At 43.3% G+C, this 20894-nt stretch overlaps 1 protein-coding gene and 1 long non-coding RNA gene across 3 annotated transcripts; one reads left to right on the forward strand and one right to left on the reverse strand.

Moving 5' to 3' along the window:
- Positions 1–9049: 9049 nt before the first annotated feature.
- On the forward strand, positions 9050–20161 carry LOC117340813 (actin-like). 2 transcript variants are annotated; one of them, XM_033902591.1, is made up of 6 exons: positions 9058–9431; positions 9723–9861; positions 10278–10385; positions 11179–11373; positions 18227–18346; positions 19246–20161. In XM_033902591.1, the coding sequence occupies exons 1-6, from the start codon at positions 9312–9314 to the stop codon at positions 19452–19454; spliced, it is 891 nt and encodes a 296-aa protein (XP_033758482.1). In that variant the 5' UTR covers positions 9058–9311; the 3' UTR covers positions 19455–20161. The 2 variants fall into 2 exon arrangements, with proteins under 2 accessions (XP_033758483.1, XP_033758482.1); XM_033902592.1 differs by lacking the exon at positions 18227–18346 and having other exon boundaries at positions 9050–9431.
- LOC117340816 lies at positions 11905–12989 on the reverse strand. The gene is made up of 3 exons (XR_004535471.1): positions 12839–12989; positions 12500–12772; positions 11905–11978 (listed from the first exon to the last, which is right to left on the reverse strand). It is a non-coding gene; the product is annotated as an uncharacterized LOC117340816 (long non-coding RNA).
- Positions 20162–20894: the final 733 nt, after the last annotated feature.

The following is a 20894-nucleotide window of genomic DNA, read 5'->3' on the forward strand; positions in this document are numbered from 1 at the left end:
TGTCTTGATATAAATAAAAGCCCGGGCGGTCGTATAATTGCAAATAACAAGATTATGGCCCATCCCGGGCGCTAGGTTGCGAGGTCGTAGCTATAACTCTGTGAAATATTGATATTTTTTCATAATTTTTTACCATATTATTGATAAAGCTATTATCTATCCATATATTATAGCTTTAATTGTGTCTGGATAAAAATAAAAGCCCGGGCGGACGTATAAATGCAAATAACAAGATTATGGCTCATCCCGAGCGCTAGGTTGCGAGATCGCTAATTTCACATAGCTATAACTCTGTCAAATATTAATATATTTTCACCATTTTTTGCCATATTATTGATTAAGCTACCATCTATCCATATATAATAGGTTAAATAGTGTTTGGATATAAATAAAAGCCCGGGCGGTCAATATATATTCCCCGGGCAGTACCGGGCAGTACCGGGCAGTACCGGGCGGTGCCGGGCAGTACCGGGCAGCACCGGGCTGTAATTAGTAGGACCGGCGTGGGGGTGTCAAATCCGAAGATATAGATTTGAATTTCCTGTCGAAGTTGTACCGAGAGAAATATATAGAATACATGTATATGTACAATTCGTATCCATGTAGATCGTGAGTTCGAGGCCCCGGTCAGGGCCCGAGTCAAAAAGTTGTCTTCCTTCGTCATTTGTGTTGCTAAGTCATATATATATATATATATATATATATGAAGGACATCTTTGATTGAAGGGCCCTACAGCTTTAATTATGCTCCAGTTCATATTCACACCTGCGCTTGAAACGAAGCTTACAACTGCTACTAAAAATAACTCCCTTCGGGTAGGTGAGATAAAAACTACTATAGTGTAATTGTTGGGAATCTCGGAAGAGTTACTTCCCCTTGTGTGAGCTTTCCTGTGGCGGGAGATTCGATTAGCTCTCTTCGACCCAAGCTATGAACCAGCAGGACGTGCGGTAATACCCCCTGTCATAAACTACGTCGAATTGGAGCGTTTGGTGGCCTCTCCGGGTCTTGGTGAGCGGGGACGGCTACAACAGGGATCTGTGTGACCCTTTCTATGTTAAGTGTAGACTCGTTTAATTGTTGTTCACTTGTTATAGTAAATAAAGTCTGTTGAAATCTTACATTGGCGACGAGGATAATTTGGAGCGCGGAGAGAAAACCGCCACGATTAACAAATCATTGTGCATACCAAAATTTAAAATCATTTCGAATCATCTTTATTTCATTGACGTTGTGATTAACATTGTTGCTGTATAAGTCATGTACTGAGTAGACTAGATATACGTTTATTTATACCAGGCACTTCGCCAGGTTAATTAGGTCAAAGCAGACGAAACTTTGTCAACAACAGGGTGATATTAAGGATGCGTGCACCGTGTTTTGAGACTTTATTTGATTGAAAGAATTCGTCAATTTGTTGCTGATAATTTTGTTTCTGGATTCTTTTTGTGTACTTTTGACAATTATTCTGCACAAATACTTATTATTCTAGACATATTTGTGTTATTTTTATGGAATCTAAAACTATTGTTATCTTAATTGCTGACTCTAGAGCTTATAACTTTGATAATTACCATCAGCCAAAATATTTGGAAGTAATATATCTCATCCAGAGGGGAGCAACTATTTCTGACTTAAAAAGTTTGTTTGTTAAAAAACTGCCCATAATTCCACATGACAGGAAGTTACTAGTCAGGATTTGTGCTGGAATTAATGACCTAATATCTTTGGAAAGGAGTCACTCCGGTAGTGTAATCAAACCGTCCGGTAAAGGACACACTGCAGTATTATCGGAATTAAGGGAATTCGCAGAATATATCAAGTCGGTCCGAACAAATTCAACTGTTGGGTTTGCTACTATTGCACCTGCATCATTTCGCAAATTTCAGGACATCAAAAATTCGACTAAAGTCTTCTCAGATGAAGTTTTGAACAATTTTCAGGCTGAACATAACAACACTGTTTCTTTTGTAAATGGTGGAATTTATAGTTTTAATTCATCATCTGGTTGTAAAACTATAAGGTGGGCGGATGCAGTTATCATGATTCACAAAAAACGACGGGGACGACGTAGAATTCCAAAAACCGTGTTATCATATCATTTTGATGTTTTATATGATGGTCTTCATGCTGTGTCGCATATTAAACAACAGTGGTTTCGACAAGTTTTAGACAGTGTACAGTTAAATTCTATAACTACACAATCATCAAAGAAAAGGAAGCTCGATGACTGACTTTGGGTGTGGTAGGTGATGTAATCGCCTAAACCCCCCGCTTAGTCAAACTTTCCAATTTGTGATATTGACTTTTGGTTGTGGTTGGTGACAAGTATCGCCTATACCCTCTAAATAAGACAATATTTTGGCAACAAGTTGTGCATTATGGCCAGTTCAGAAGAACTTTCAAAATTTGGTGATTGGTTTTCTGGTGAGAGGGACAAAATAACAAACAAAATGACATCCTTCAATGAATTTCTTGAGGAGAGCTTAACAGAGATTAGGGAATCCAAGAAAGAAATCAGAGAGGCTTCAAATGATTTAAAACGGCTATTGGAGCGCTTCCCACCGCTCGAAGCAAAAAAGGTATCGTCTGATAACAATGCTGCATCTTACTTGACACCATCACGTCCTTCATCACAAAGCAGTTTCTACCCTAGCTTTGGATCGGGTACAGTAACAGCAGATAGTGTGTACTTACCAAAGTCTACCTCCACCCCAGCATCAGATCTCTACAAGACAGCTGAGGCCTCAACACCATCTTTAATAACTTTATTTGATGAGCCAGAGATAGAAAAGGAGAGTTCTATTGGACATAGTTCAAGGAGCAGAGATAAGAGGTCTATATCCGAAGGTAAGGGAAGAAGACATGGGAATTACCATCATTATAGGACAAGGTATGAATCCTCACCGTCTGCATCAGAGTCTGACGACAGTGACAGTAGTTCAGAATACTCTCAATCGAGACATAGATCAAGACGATCACGAAAGAGGAGTCCGGCGCCTCCAAGGGCACAAACATACACAGGTGAAGGTGACTGGGAATCATTTTTATACCAGCATGAGCGGCAAGCAAAGAGGTATGGTTGGCGAAGAAAAGAAACAAAAGACCGGCTTATTGACTGTTTGAGGGACAAGGCATTAGAATTCGCGAGGGAATTGAGGCATGATGGCTACGATCAGCTATGTAGAAAGCTATCAAAGCGATTTAGCAAGAAGGAACCTCCGACCTCAGCTCGAAGGCAGCTACAACTTCTGAGGCAAAAGGAGAATGAAACCCTTGCTGAGCTTTCCCAAAGGGTACATTTTCTTGCTATGGATGGACTTCCGGGAGCAGATGAAAAGACCATTGATCAAATAGCAGTGGAGGCATTCCTAAGGGCCTGCAAAGATAAGGAAGCTGCAAGTACTGCTATGTCGAAAAACCCGAAGTCTATATATAAGGCACTGCAGTATGTAAAAGAGTCTGTCCATAACAGGAAGTTGATATTTGGATCGCGCCCGTCCTATGGAACCCGAAAGGTGAGCTTCGCCAGTGCAGATGGAGGTGATATTGATGATGACGCTGGACCCCCTAAAGTGCAGCAAGTGCAAAGTAGACAGTCGACATCAGAATTGTCAGAGGTTACATCGGTGCTGAAAGATCTTGTTGGAAAGTTGAGTTCCTTCAATTTGGGAGCCCCTAGAAATGGAAAAGAACCACGGTCAAAGAGTCCACCAGCATCTCCTAGAAGTCAATCTCCTAACTCTAAGGCAAACCGGAGATGTTACTCTTGCGGTGAATATGGACACTTCAAGGCTGACTGTGAAAAAAGGTACTGTGATGGGGAACAGTCAAACTGGAATGGGCCATGTTAACTGACCGAACAGTGGTCCAAAAAGATGAAGGTCAGATTGCAGACATTAAGGAGGTACTTGTGAAGGAAAAGAAAGTGGTCAGCCTTTATATTCCAGCGAAGGTATGCGGAAAAGGTATATCTGCTGTGGTTGACACCGCAGCTCAAGTGACCGTCATTAATATCAATCTCTTAAAGGAGCTGGATCATAATTATTCATTATCGGAGAAAGTTGTTCTCGTTGGAGCAGGCAAGGAATCTCGTATCATAGGACACACAATTAGAGACGTAACAATTCACCTTGGGAGTACAAGTATAATTTCTGACATATATGCAGCCCCAATTAATGACGAACTTTTACTGGGCATGGACATTCTCTCAAAACATGAATGTATTGTTGACTTGCGAGAAAACACTCTAGAGATAGGCGATTCTGTCGTCTACGGGACACTAAAACGAGGCAGGGATGATGAAGATGTCGAGATTTGCTGTGTTTTGTCTACTCAAAGGATTGTTCTCCCAGCGAACTCTGTAACTAGAACCAGTGCGTCTTTACAATCACCAATGACTGGTAGATTATTTGTAGTTGAGCCAAGTAAGCGGAATACATTTTTGATGTCTGCAGGTGTATATTTAGGAGGCAATAGTGAGAGTTTGCCAGTGACCTACATCAATGACTCTGATGAACCTGTGATTATTAGATGCGGACAAAGAATAGGTCAAGTTACTGTAGCAGAACATGTCAGTGCCAATGAAGAAGCAGGGCCTACCGCTGTAGGTTCATTGTCGATTAACCAGGTTAATTTCAACTCGACCGACCTTCCTTCCCACCTACATGAGTTATTCGGACGGTCTAGCATTGGACTAAGTGACACAGAATCTGAAAAGCTCAAACGTCTGCTTATTGAGTTCAGTGATGTTTTCTCAACTCATGATCTTGACATTGGATGTCTGAAGGGAGTGGAACACAGGATACATACAGGAAATGAGAACCCAGTTAAACAGAAAATGCGGAGAACTCCATTCGGTTTCGAAGGGGAGGAGGAAAAACATTTAAATAATCTCCTGGACGCTGGGATTATCAGGCCATCAGCTTCAGAATGGGCATCTGCTCCAGTCCTGGTCAGAAAGAAGGATGGATCTGTGCGGTGGTGTGTCGATTATCGTTGCTTAAATCAGAAAACAGTCAAGGATACCTTTCCACTACCCAACATTGCTGATTGTCTCGAAACCCTGGCTGGATCAAAATATTTCAGCACGCTAGATATGGCTTCAGGCTACTATCAAATACCCATTGCTGAGTCAGACAAAAGGAAGACAGCTTTTGTGACGAAACATGGTTTGTTCGAGCACAACAAAATGGCGTTTGGGTTGTGCAACGCCCCGGCTACTTTTCAGCGAGCAATTCAGTTAGTTCTTAGATGGTTGCTGTGGAGACAGCTTTTGGCGTATCTAGATGATATCAATGTTATGGGGATTGATTTTGATGACCATTTCCGGAATTTGCAGGCAGTCTTTCAGCGTTTTCGATGTCACAATTTGAAATTCAAACCTAAAAAGTGTCTGTTGTTTCAATCAGAATGTGACTTTCTTGGGAAGCACATCAGTCAGTCAGGCATTAGCATAGCTGAGGACAAAGTGGATCAAATTCGAGCATGGCCAGTACCAACCTCAACAAAGGAAATGGAGAGGTTCCTAGGATATGCTAACTATCACCGAGAACATGTTCCTGGTTACGCGCTTATATCAAAATGCCTATATGAACTTACAGGTTCTAAGTGTAAATTCCGGTGGGATGAGTCACATCAAGAGGCTTTCGACAAATTGAAGCGGGCCTTGACAACAGCCCCGTGTCTTTCATACCCAAACCATACTGAGACTTTTGTTTTGGATACCGACGCTTCCGATGTTGCGGTTGGGGCTCAGTTATCTCAAATCCAGAATGACCAAGAAAGAGTTATTTCATACAGCGGAAAAGTGCTCACTCCAGAGCAAAGAAAGTACTGCACAACCCGGAAGGAGTTGTTGGCCGTTGTAACGTTCACACGACATTTCAGGCATTACCTTCTTGGAAGGCACTTTATTCTTCGGACTGATCACAACAGCCTGATTTGGTTGACTCGATTTAAACATATCGAAGGTCAACTTGCTAGATGGCTAGAGGAACTAGCTCAGTACGATATGCAGATTGAACATAGAAAAGGGAAAGAACATTTGAATGCAGACGGGCTATCTCGTATTCCTGATACTATCGACCCGTGTAATCATTACCGGCCAGGTGTAAATCTGGAAACGCTTCCGTGTCATGGATGTAGCTACTGCAAACGGGCACATACTCAATGGTCAAGATTCGAAGAAGAAGTGGACAATGTGATCCCATTGGCTCAAGGTTTAAAATCCGAAATGGAAGACGTTGTTGCTTCAGTACAGCAATTGGGTCCTGATGTAAATTGGGTAGAAACCAAATCAGAGGATGATATGAGGAGAATGCAACTGGAGGATCCGGATTTAGGTTGTATAATACAGTGGTTAGAAAATATTTCGCCGGAAGAACATGAACTATACCTGACAAGTCCTGCTACTAAGCATTTATGGCTCTCGAAGCATCAACTCAAATTATTGAATGGTGTATTGATGTACGTTTGGATGGACGGAGAAACCGAACGGATGCGCCTTGTAGTACCAAAAGCAATGCGAAAAGAGGTACTCTTCCATTGCCATGATTCAAAACTTTCAGCACATCTTGGATACGAGAAATCTTTGAAGCGGCTTCGACAGTCCTACATGTGGTATAAAATGGCGGAAGATTGTAAAGGCTACATAAAGGCATGCGCAGTATGCAATGTGAACAAGAAATCTTGCCGAAAGCCGAAAGCAGCTCTTCAAAGATACCACGCTGGTTATCCAATGGAGAGAATACACTTGGACATTCTAGGACCATTTACTCCGAGTGAATCGGGCAATTCATATGTGTTAGTTATGATAGATCAATTCTCGAAATGGATAGAGTGTGTAGCGTTGCCGAACCAGTCAGCAGACCTGATCGCCCGAGAATTCTTCAGTCGCTTTGTTGTAACATTTGGCTGTCCTTTGGCTATTCATACCGACCAAGGCAGGAACTTTGATGGGAATCTGTTCAGGGAATTCTGTGAAATACTTCAAATAACAAAGACACGAACGACACCCTATCACCCGTCATCGAATGGACAGATTGAACGCTACAACCGGGTGATTGCACAGATAATACGGTGTTACATAGAGGGAAAGATCAGACACTGGGATAAAGATCTGCCTTCTCTAGTCATGGCACTACATGCCACAGAAAACAAATCCACCGGTTATACACCGAATCGTTTAATGCTGGGAAGGGAAGTCATGTTGCCAGCAGACATAATGATGGGAGTCAGCCAAGCTAACTTGGAGGATTTTGAACCAGCGGAGTGGGTGCAGAACTTAAACAGGGTCATAGCTGAGGCTCACCAATTTGCAAGACACCATCTCGAAAGCACCCAAGTTCGCCAGAAGAAGGACTATGATTTGAAATTGCGCGAACAAATGTACAACCATGGAGATACAGTGTACAAACTTGATGAGGCAACAGTTGTTGGACAAAGCCGGAAACTACGTCCTCCTTGGAAGGGACCTTATTTGGTGGTTGGAAGTGAACCTCCACTCTATATCCTCCAAGACAACAGAGGTCAAACGAAGAGGATACATCACGACAAGCTAAAGCTGTGTACCGATGGAACTGCTCCATTATGGCTAGCTCGGGCTAAGCACACACTTTCTGTCAAGGACAAGTCAACAAACAGTTTTGAGAAGGATGGCGCAAGTAGTCCAGATACTTCTACCGAAGTTCTTCATGACCAAGATCCAATTGACAATTCTTCGGATTGTGACCGCGAACAGTGCAGTACCGACGGAGAGTGTATGGACGCCGAAGTTGTGACTAGGCGTGGACGACAAGTGAAAAAACCAGCCTACTTGAATGACTATGTTCAGTAATATGCTTTATTCGTTTCGAAAACAAACTGTATAATTCATAAGTTTATATTTGAAGATAACTTTAATCTACTTTTCTGTAGTTTTATGTAATGTCAAATATCGGTTGCTAATCTCTCGGTATCAATTTCAATTGGCATTATATCCAATCTTATAAAACGGGGAGGAATGTTGGGAATCTCGGAAGAGTTACTTCCCCTTGTGTGAGCTTTCCTGTGGCGGGAGATTCGATTAGCTCTCTTCGACCCAAGCTATGAACCAGCAGGACGTGCGGTAATACCCCCTGTCATAAACTACGTCGAATTGGAGCGTTTGGTGGCCTCTCCGGGTCTTGGTGAGCGGGGACGGCTACAACAGGGATCTGTGTGACCCTTTCTATGTTAAGTGTAGACTCGTTTAATTGTTGTTCACTTGTTATAGTAAATAAAGTCTGTTGAAATCTTACATAATTATAGTTGTTATGGTCTCTCGAAAGTTGTCATTTCAAGTTCTTTAATTCACAGGACAGACATATTCTCGCTATAGACACTGGCGGCTGTTGGACCAAGTTAGGAATTGCCGGAGAGGAACGTCCTGACCATAATATCCGGACGGTACTGGGAAATCGGATCAGTGACGTATGTTTCATGTCATGTTATTCGTTAATATTGGAAGAAAAAAACGTTCCTGGTCACGATCAACATGAACCGATATGTAATCGAAATCGTGATTCAATTTTAACTCAAATTGATAAATCTAACATGAAAATGTATACATTGTAATAAAATATTTGTACATACAGTTAAACCTCGATGATTCGAACTTCGTTGATTCGAAGTTCTCGCTGTATTGAACTTTTTGCTTGGTCCCGAATTTTCTCACTATATAACACTACTAAAGAACCTATGTATGATTCGAATTTTTATAAATCGAAAAAAAAATGTATTTCCATAATCGAAATTGAAATTTGAAAAACGCCACATGGAGGGTAAGATCCAGCGGAGTCCGTGTTCATGAAACCATTCTCATACTCAAAATAAAATATATGTACTCAACTTTCTTTAAATACGCTTAACTCTTGAAATAACTGTTTAAAAGAAAATCCTAAATATTTCATGGAATTTCGGGAAGACTTAATTCTCATTTGAATTCTTTCCAAAATTCCCTAAAATCATCGAAAGCATTAATTCAGATTTATATCAGATTTTTCATCGAAATTATCTGAGTCTGGGCACAAAATGTATATTTGACCATGTGTACAGTTTCATAAATACAGGCCCAGGTGGTCAATAAGGTTAAGCGTCTTTTTCTTCAATGTACATGTAAGACTGAAACGATGTTTTTATTTTTGAGATGAAAGTCAGAAATGATCTTTTCCCTACAGAATAGGCAAGTACTTCAATTAAAGAGACTTTTATCGCAGTGCCTGACAAGACTCGTGACGTAACCTCATTGTATTCGCCGATAGATCGCGGAGTGATACACGATTGGGACGCAATGGAGCAGATCTGGGACTATTTGTTTTACCAGAAGATGCAAATTGATCCAGAAATATGGCAGCTCGCTACCGCCGAGCCTCTTTTGAGTCCGATGGCTCAAGTTGAAGCCAAAGCCCAAGTATGTTAGTTTTATTCTTGCCGAGATAAAATCCATAGTGATAGCGATGGTGTTTTCCCAATGGTTCATTTCGTTTTCGTGGATGAATACGTGAAAATGAAATGAACCCCTCGGCTAGCGAAGATGCATTTCGACCAGTAATCAATTTATGTTTTAAAAGTTTATAATGTGAAATTATATTTTTAAAATGAGCGAAGTTAAGTTATTTAATTGTTGAATAACTTAACTGAGTGACATTCATTCATTTTTCATGTTACGAACATACATACTTGGTGATTTCGAACATTTCAGATATTTTTTGAGAAGTATAAATTCCCATCACTTTGTGTGACCGACGAAGGGACACAGACTATGCTTAGTAAAGGATATTCATCTTGCATATGTGTGTGTATAGGGGATGGAACGACAACTATATCGGCCGTGAGCGACAGTAAGTAATACATTCTAACCACACAAGGAAAAATAAATCTTTGATACGCTCTACTAAAAAAAGTGAAGTTGGCGGTGGGTGGAACGTTATAACAAAGTCCTTTTCACTCAGGGGGCGGTGTTCGATTCCCTGGTCAGACGTGAAAAGGTTTGGGGTCATCTTTTCAACGACATTAGTTCAAGTTCTCCGGATATTCCGGTTTTTCCCCTATAGTAAAAGTAAGACCCCCGCGCATTGCTATCCCGACCAACAAGAGTGATCATGATATTACATCACTTCGTGAAATGAATCCTTTTATAATTACTGTTTTCAGACAAAAGGTAGAAGGACATTTGTTCCTTTTGCCTCCATTACATACATGCAACACAATTAAAAATAAATATGTAAGAACAAATTATAATTTGAATATTCAACAGGTTTTCGTATTCCCTCTGCTACACAAAAACTTGAGATTGGCGGTCGTGACGTCACAATGTTCCTCCAGTCTTTACTCTGTAACAATGGATACAGTTTCGTCACTCCAGGTACGTGTATAGGTAACAATAGATACAGGTAAAGGTGTGTGTAACCTATATATAATGAGGTACAGGTGTAGGAGATGAATGCAAAATTTAATAAGAAATTTGAAATAGAAATAGATACAGTGTATACGGAAGAGTGAAAGAGGATACATCGACGACAAGAGTAATTATGGTGATTAAAAACAGAGATCTATATACTAACTCTAGTATATAAGTCTCTGTTAAAAATAAGAATAGACCCGCATTGTTATATGAGAAGTTACATCCTTTACGTTAATATTGTCCACCAAAACGTTGATCTTCTCATTTTTTTTTTTTTTTTTTGCTTTTAATTCAAAGTGAAGATTTCACCGTGCTCCTCCTCTATAATTTTAGGAGGCAGTTGTTAATTTTCTTGTTGTGGGTGTTACTTAGATTAGATATGTACCCATACCATGTGTGACATTTTGTGCATTTATTTTTTTATGACAAAAAATTATTCGCTTGCGGCGGTGTAGCACATACAAAAATCATACATGTACAATGTATACAGGTGCTTGTGCCCTTGTACTAAAGAGAACAAAATGCATTTTTACAGGACCAGATGCTCGTACGCTTGCACTTTAGAAATGAAAGGAACAAACCAACGAAACAAAATAATCAGAAAAGGACTTTTACATTTATAGTGATTTTATATAACGGATAGAAATTAAACTGAAGCGTTCTCTTATTCTCTCCGTCCTGGTGTGCAAACATGGTCCTGTTTTAACAAAATTGAAATAATATTATGCTGACGATCAAGTGAACTGTTTGATAGGTGAACTGGAGATTTTACGAGAAATCAAAGAGAAGCATTGCTACGCCTTAGAAGTACCTTTATCTGGACAAGCTGCCGACACTCGGGTTTCCTACCGCGAGGAGTCACTTATTTCTCTTCCTGGTGGTGACGTCATACCGATGACGTCAGAAAAATGGAAATGCGCAGAGGTGTTGTTTGACCCATCACTTGCAGGTAAAGTGGTGTTTGGTTATCCGGTCGTGGAACCCAAATATTTCCTGAATATGTAAAAAGGTTCAGCAAACCAACACGGCAAATCACTTATTTCTCTTCTTTATATTGTACACTTGTATCAGACGAGACGATACCTAGTTCTCGGTTTCATCAATGTTCCTCAAGTTAAAAAAAATCTCAGACTTAAAATTTCCATATGAATGCGTATCAGGAAAGAAAACTGAGAGATTTCCTTAAATCCAACAATTCTATCTTATAACAAAATCTGAAACCAAACTCTAAATAGGCATAAACCATTACAACAGGCCGGGACTTGTACCCGGGACCTCCAACCACAGACCGGGTCTTGTACCCGGGAGCTCCCAACTCTAGATAGACATAAACCATAACAACCACAGACCGGGACTTGTACCCAGGACCTCCAACCACAGACCGAGACTTGTACCCGGGAGCTCCCAACTCTAGATAGACATAAACCATAACAACCACAGACCGGGACTTGTACCCAGGACCTCCAACCACAGACCGAGACTTGTACCCGGGACCTCCCAACTCTAGATATACATAAACCATTACAACCACAGACCGGGACTTGTACCCAGGACCTCCAACCACAGACCGGGACTTGTACCCGGGACCTCCCAACTCTAGATAGACATAAACCATTACAACCACAGACCGGGACTTGTACCCAGGACCTCCAACCACAGACCGAGACTTGTACCCGGGACCTCCCAACTCTAGATAGACATAAACCATTACAACCACAGACCGGGACTTGTACCCAGGACCTCCCAACTCTAGAGATATAAACCATTACAACCACAGGCCGGGACTTGTACCCAGAACCTCCAACCACAGACCAGGACTTGTACACAGGACCTCCCAACTCTAGATAGACATAAACCATTACAACCACAGACGGGGACTTGTACCCAGGACCTCCAACCACAGACCGGGACTTGTACCCAGGACCTCCAACTCTAGATGGACATAAACCATTACAACCACAGGCCGGGACTTGTACCCAGGACCTCCAACTCTAGATAGACATAAACCATTACAACCATAGACCGGGACTTGTACCCAGAACCTCCAACCACAGACCGGGACCTGTACCCGGGACCTCCCAACTCTAGATATACATAAACCATTACAACCACAGACCGGGACTTGTACCCAGGACCTCCCAACTCTAGATAGACATAAACGATTACAACCACAGACCGGGACTTGTACCCAGGACCTCCCAACTCTAGATATACATAAACCATTACAACCACAGACCGGGACTTGTACCCAGGACCTCCAACCACAGACCGGGACTTGTACCCAGGACCTTCCAACTCTAGATAGACATAAACCATTACAACCACAGACCGGGACTTGTACCCAGGACCTCCAACCACAGACCGGGACTTATACCCAGAACCTCCAACCACAGACCGGGACTTGTACCCAGAACCTCCAACCACAGGCCGGGACTTGTACCCAGGACCTCCCAACTCTAGATATACATAAACGATTACAACCACAGACCGGGACTTGTACCCAGGACCTCCCAACTCTAGATATACATAAACCATTACAACCACAGACCGGGACTTGTACCCAGGACCTCCAACCACAGGCCGGGACTTGTACCCAGGACCTCACAACTCTAGATAGACATAAACCATTACAACCACAGGCCGGGACTTGTACCCGGGACCTCCAACCACAGATCGGGACTTTACCCAGGACCTCCAACTCTAGATATACATAAACCATTACAACCACAGACCGGGACTTGTACCCAGGACCTCCAACCACAGGCCGGGACTTGTACCCAGGACCTTCCAACTCTAGATATACATAAACCATTACAACCACAGACCGGGACTTGTACCCAGGACCTCCAACCACAGACCGGGACTTTACCCAGGACCTCCCAACTCTAGATGGACACAAACCATTACAACCACAGACCGGGACTTGTACCCGGGACCTCCAACTACAGGCCAGGACTTGTACCCAGGACCTCCCACCTCTAGATAGACATAAACCATTACAACCACAGACCGGGACTTGTACCCAGGACCTCCAACCACAGACCGGGACTTGTACCCAGGACCTCCAACTCTAGATAGACATAAACCATTACAACCACAGGCCGGGACTTTACCCAGGACCTCCCAACTCTAGATAGACGTAAACCATTACAACCACAGACCGGGACTTGTACCCAGGACCTCCAACCACAGACCGGGACTTGTACCCAGGACCTCCAACTCTAGATAGATATAAACCATTACAACCACAGACCGGGACTTGTACCCAGGACCTCCAACCACAGACCGGGACTTGTACCCAGGACCTCCAACTCTAGATAGACATAAACCATTACAACCACAGGCCGGGACTTTACCCAGGACCTCCCAACTCTAGATATACATAAACCATTACAACCACAGACCAGGACTTGTACCCAGGACCTCCAACCACATGCCGGGACTTGTACCCAGGACCTCCCAACTCTAGATAGATATAAACCATTACAACCATAGACCGGGACTTGTACCCAGGACCTCCAACTCTAGATAGACATAAACCATTACAACCACAGACCGGGACTTGTACCCAGGACCTCCAACCACAGACCGGGACTTGTACCCAGGACCTCCAACTCTAGATAGACATAACCTGACAACCACACAGCCGGGACTTGTACCAGGACCTCCAACTCTAGATAGACATAAACCATTACAACCATAGACCGGGACTTGTACCCAGGACCTCCCAACTCTAGATAGGACACTAAACCATTACAAACCATAGACCGGGACTTGTACCCAGGACCTCCCAACTCTAGATAGACACAAACCATTACAACCATAGACCGGGACTTGTACCCAGGACCTCCCAACTCTAGATGGACACAAACCATTACAACCATAGACCGGGACTTGTACCCAGGACCTCCCAACTCTAGATAGACATAAACCATTACAACCATAGACCGGGACTTGTACCCAGGACCTCCCAACTCTAGATAGACATAAACCATTACAACCACAGACCGGGACTTGTACCCAGGACCTCCAACCACAGACCGGGACTTGTACCCAGGACCTCCCAACTCTAGATAGACATAAACCATTACAACCATAGACCGGGACTTGTACCCAGGACCTCCAACCACAGACCGGGACTTGTACCCAGGACCTCCCAACTCTAGATAGACATAAACCATTACAACCATAGACCGGGACTTGTACCCAGGACCTCCAACCACAGACCGGGACTTGTACCCGGGACCTCCCAACTCTAGATAGACATAAACCATTACAACCACAGACCGGGACTTGTACCCAGGACCTCCAACCACAGACCGGGACTTGTACCCAGGACCTCCAACCACAGACCGGGACTTGTACCCAGGACCTCCAACCACATGCCGGGACTTGTACCCAGGACCTCCCAACTCTAGATAGACATAAACCATTACAACCACAGACCGGGACTTGTACCCAGGACCTCCAACCACAGACCGGGACTTGTACCCAGGACCTCCCAACTCTAGATAGACATAAACCATTACAACCATAGACCGGGACTTGTACCCAGGACCTCCCAACTCTAGATAGACATAAACCATTACAACCACAGACGGGGACTTGTACCCAGGACCTCCAACCACAGACCGGGACTTGTACCCAGGACCTCCCAACTCTAGATAGACATAAACCATTACAACCATAGACCGGGACTTGTACCCAGGACCTCCAACCACAGACCGGGACTTGTACCCAGGACCTCCCAACTCTAGATAGACATAAACCATTACAACCATAGACCGGGACTTGTACCCAGGACCTCCAACCACAGACCGGGACTTGTACCCGGGACCTCCCAACTCTAGATAGACATAAACCATTACAACCACAGACCGGGACTTGTACCCAGGACCTCCAACCACAGACCGGGACTTGTACCCAGGACCTCCAACCACAGAGCCACAATGCCGGGACTTTGTACCAGACCTCACACCACATGCCGGGACTTGGTCCCCTCCCAAACTCATGATAGACAAAACCATTACAACCACAGACCGGGACTTGTACCCAGGACCTCCACCACAGACCGGGACTTGTACCCAGGACCTCCCAACTCTAGATAGACATAAACCATTACAACCACAGGCCGGGACTTGTACCCAGGACCTCCCAACTCTAGATATACATAAACCATTACAACCATAGACCGGGACTTGTACCCGGGACCTCCCAACTCTAGATAGACATAAACCATTACAACCACAGGCCGGGACTTTTACCCAGGACCTCCCAACTCTAGATATACATAAACCATTACAACCACAGGCCGGGACTTGTACCCAGGACCTCCCAACTCTAGATATACATAAACCATTACAACCATAGACCGGGACTTGTACCCAGGACCTCCCAACTCTAGATAGACATAAACCATTACAACCACAGACCGGGACTTGTACCCAGGACCTCCAACCACAGACCGGGACTTTACCCAGGACCTCCCAACTCTAGATAGACATAAACCATTACAACCATAGACCGGGACTTGTACCCAGGACCTCCAACCACAGACCGAGACTTGTACCCAGGACCTCCCAACTCTAGATAGACATAAACCATTACAACCACAGACCGGGACTTGTACCCAGGACCTCCCAACTCTAGATATACATAAACCATTACAACCACAGACCGGGACTTGTACCCAGGACCTCCAACCACAGACCAGGACTTGTACCCAGGACCTCCCAACTCTAGATAGACATAAACCATTACAACCACAGACCGGGACTTGTACCCAGGACCTCCCAACTCTAGATATACATAAACCATTACAACCATAGACCGGGACTTGTACCCAGAACCTCCCAACTCTAGATAGATATAAACCATTACAACCACAGGCCGGGACTTGTACCCAGGACCTCCAACCACAGACCGGGACTTGTACCCAGGACCTCACAACTCTAGATAGACATAAACCATTACAACCATAGACCGGGACTTGTACCCAGGACCTCCAACCACAGACCAGGACTTGTACCCAGGACCTCCCAACTCTAGATAGACATAAACCATTACAACCACAGACCGGGACTTGTACCCAGGACCTCCCAACTCTAGATATACATAAACCATTACAACCATAGACCGGGACTTGTACCCAGAACCTCCCAACTCTAGATAGATATAAACCATTACAACCACAGGCCGGGACTTGTACCCAGGACCTCACAACTCTAGATAGACATAAACCATTACAACCATAGACCGGGACTTGTACCCAGGACCTCCAACCACAGGCCGGGACTTTTACCCAGGACCTCACAACTCTAGATAGACATAAACCATTACAACCATAGACCGGGACTTGTACCCGGGACCTCCAACCACAGGCCGGGACTTGTACCCAGGACCTCCCAACTCTAGATAGACATAAACCATTACAATCATAGACCGGGACTTGTACCCAGGACCTCCAACCACAGGCCGGGACTTGTACCCAGGACCTCCCAACTCTAGATAGACATAAACCATTACAATCACAGACCGGGACTTGTACCCAGGACCTCCAACCACAGACCAGGACTTGTACCCAGGACCTCCCAACTCTAGATAGACATAAACCATTACAACCACAGACCGGGACTTGTACCCAGGACCTCCCAACTCTAGATATACATAAACCATTACAACCACAGACCGGGACTTGTACCCAGAACCTCCCAACTCTAGATATACATAAACCATTACAACCACAGACCGGGACTTGTACCCAGGACCTCCAACCACAGACCGGGACTTGTACCCAGGACCTCCCAACTCTAGATAGACATAAACCATTACAACCACAGGCCGGGACTTGTACCCGGGACCTCCCAACTCTAGATATACATAAACCATTACAACCATAGACCGGGACTTGTACCCGGGACCTCCAACCACAGACCGGGACTTGTACACAGGACCTCCAACTCTAGATAGACATAAACCATTACAACCACAGACCGGGACTTGTACCCAGGACCTCCCAACTCTAGATATACATAAACCATTACAACCATAGACCGGGACTTGTACCCAGGACCTCCAACCACAGACCGGGACTTGTACCCGGGACCTCCCAACCACAGACCGGGACTTGTACCCAGGACCTCCCAACTCTAGATATACATAAACCATTACAACCATAGACCGGGACTTGTACCCAGGACCTCCCAACTCTAGATAGACATAAACCATTACAACCATAGACCGGGACTTGTACCCAGGACCTCCCAACTCTAGATATACATAAACCATTACAACCATAGACCGGGACTTGTACCCAGGACCTCCCAACTCTAGATAGACATAAACCATTACAACCACAGACCGGGACTTGTACCCAGGACCTCCCAACCACAGACCGGGACTTGTACCCAGGACCTCCCAACTCTAGATATACATAAACCATTACAACCATAGACCGGGACTTGTACCCAGGACCTCCCAACTCTAGATAGACATAAACCATTACAACCATAGACCGGGACTTGTACCCAGAACCTCCAACCACAGACCGGGACCTGTACCCAGGACCTCCCAACTCTAGAGATATAAACCATTACAACCACAGACCGGGACTTTACCCAGGACCTCCAACCACAGACCGGGACTTGTACCCGGGACCTCCCAACTCTAGATATACATAAACCATTACAACCACAGACCAGGACTTGTACCCGGGACCTCCAAACTCTAGATGGACACAAACCATTACAACCAGACCAGGTCAGTCCCCTGTGGTATAATCCTGTATAATGTCTATGTTTCAGGATTGCCATATCCAGGTTTACACCATGCCATCAAGAATTGTCTAAACAATGTGCCCATAAATGTAAGAAAGGAGCTGATGGAACGTATTGTTTTATCTGGTGGTACTGCTGAAATGACAGGTAAACCACGCGGGGTTTGATAAAAAGTGTGATACTGTTGTACTGTCCTAATCGGGAACCGTCGGCACTTTGTCGTTTACGGAAAGTGCCGACGGTTCCCGATTGACTCAGCCCCTATAAAGGGGAGTTAACTCTTAAGACAATAATGTATGTTCTATGACGTAATTTGATTCAGTTTTTACTCTTCCCAAAACAAATTAAAAAGCAGTGTGTGTTCCAGGTGTGTGTGTAGATATATTGATAAAAGGGGGTTACCATTGTCCATGAAACTGTACGATTTGAATGAATGAACCAAACCAGTAAAAGTATTGTAGTAGGAAGTATATAAGTATTACCTACTCTGTCCTATCTGTAGAGAAATATGATCACCTGTTATGGTAATGATATATAGCTAGACTTATATTTCCTTTGTTACGATTTTCCGGATTTTTTTCACTCGTTTTGTAATTACAGTCAGGGATCACGTGGGCTGAAGTTAGAAAGTGCTTAGTATTATGAATGCAAAAAGACACCGCAAGGTTTACTATTAAAATGTCTAGCGGTACATTAGGTACCCCTGGATTTCGTGGTATAAGTATTAGCTATGAAAGATACCTTAATATCAACATGATTGCTCACCTCCGTCACACCGTGCCCTTCTACGACGCATAGCCACGCCCCCAAATGTGGCGATGCACACGGTGAAAAATGACCTGGACGAGACCTGTATGCTTTTGGTGTAGTATACGATCATACAACTGTATTCTGTAAGAGAAAGTGTAAACTATAGCCTTTGTCGGGGATCTAACCCGGATATAAGGCTTATCTATAATAGTCTTACGCTCAGGAGAAGTAATCCATAACAGGTATATTGCGGGTAGTGTTTACCATGGTTACATCACATTTTCAATCTTTTGCAGGTCTTCCCCAGAGACTTTTGCAGGAAATGAAGAAGATTAATACTTACCCAGGCTGTGTTCCTCAGGTGAAATTTACACCAGACGACAACAGTAGCAACTGGATCGGTCTCTCTATTGTAGGATCATTGTATGACTCTGAGGATAGATGGGTATCTGAAGCAGAATATGAGGAGTTCGGGACCGACTTATGTACGGAACAGACATGCTGATTGTACATACACGAGGCCTCAGGAACAGATGTAGTGATACACGGAATGTTTCACTTAAAACAAGAACGTATTTTAATGGGAAACCATTACAGAAGTCCTCCATATATATGTATAAATACATGTATACCAATTTTCATCAAAATCGATCAATGTCTTAATTTCGACAAATCAGAAGCCTCAATCTGGTTGCTATGGCAAGGAAACCCGTGGGGTAGAATACGCAGTCCCCTAATACCCCTTAATACCAATTGTCATAAAAATCGGGCAATATTAAAATTCGGACCAATCCGAGGCATTGAAATAGTGGCCATTTTCTTTAAATGTGAGGTTACGAAAGTGTGCGGTGTCCCATTATACACGTACCCACACACTCACAAAAGTTCATCCGAATTGGACAATATTGAATTGTTTACTGATTAGAGAAAAGAAATAGCTGCATTTGTTTTTTTCTTCAAAAGTGAACGCCGCATTATTTTTCATAGTGCAATACTATACACTGACTACATACCGAAAAATCTGACGATGGCTCAATTTCGACCAATCAGAGGTCATCCCTATGGCGGCCATTTTGATTATAATTTCGACATTTTAAAACTTCACCAAGGAACATCTTGTAGTCAATATTTATTTTACGTATGCATGTTTTTAAAGATAATTATATAATGAGTATATATAAAAGCAAAGAAAGAAGAAGAAATAATTAAGAATAGTATTTAAGATATTTACATTATGATATTTAAGATATTTACATACAAATGTGTGGGGAAAGCAAAGAAAGAAGAAGAAATAATTAAGAATAGTATTTAAGATATTTACATTATGATATTTAAGATATTTACATACAAATGTACGGGTTCCCCACGTCATTAATATCAATTTTACTTATACATGTTTGCTTTTTTGGGATAATTATCAAATGAATATTAAAAACGACATATACATACCTTTTACTTGCTATTTTTTTTATGCATATGAATTTTTGTGGAGAGATGGATCCTAGTTTCTTAATCAATCTACGGGTTGCGTCATTGTTTGACCATCCTGGTGAGCCGTCCATGTTGGTTTGTGTTTCTCGAGAAACTGAGAAACGGCCTAATTGGTGTTGTCGTGGTTGTGTCCATGGGAATGACTCTCTATCCTTATTGATATAGGTAGCATGCCACGGGCCCCCTGTGTGTTGTTCAGTAGGGTAATCACGAACTACTACAAGGAAACCGCGTCTCAAAGTAACTCTGGCAGTTAACAGAGCGATACACCCTGCAAACAAAGAAGCCATCAAGACCCCCATCGTCATCAGCTACATAATAAATACCGTCACGAACACCGATATGCAGCGGAAGAGAGTATTTTTCAATGTGTCTTCTAAAGGCTGAATCAAAGTTGCTCAATTGACTGGGAGTACTTGAATGTACAGTTGAGCGTAAACTATCTGGTACCTTT

This window comes from Pecten maximus, chromosome 13 (genome assembly GCF_902652985.1).
Source record: "Pecten maximus chromosome 13, xPecMax1.1, whole genome shotgun sequence".
Taxonomy (NCBI): Eukaryota; Metazoa; Mollusca; class Bivalvia; order Pectinida; family Pectinidae; genus Pecten; species Pecten maximus.

Bases quoted from the DNA above. Each gene is read 5' to 3' on its own strand.
- LOC117340813 (XM_033902591.1), top strand. From the start codon at position 9,312: ATGGAGCAGATCTGGGACTATTTGTTTTACCAGAAGATGCAAATTGAT. The intron at 9,862-10,277 runs GTAAGTAATACA...AATATTCAACAG, and splicing joins TATATCGGCCGTGAGCGACA to GTTTTCGTATTCCCTCTGCT. The intron at 11,374-18,226 runs GTAAAGTGGTGT...TCTATGTTTCAG, and splicing joins GTTTGACCCATCACTTGCAG to GATTGCCATATCCAGGTTTA.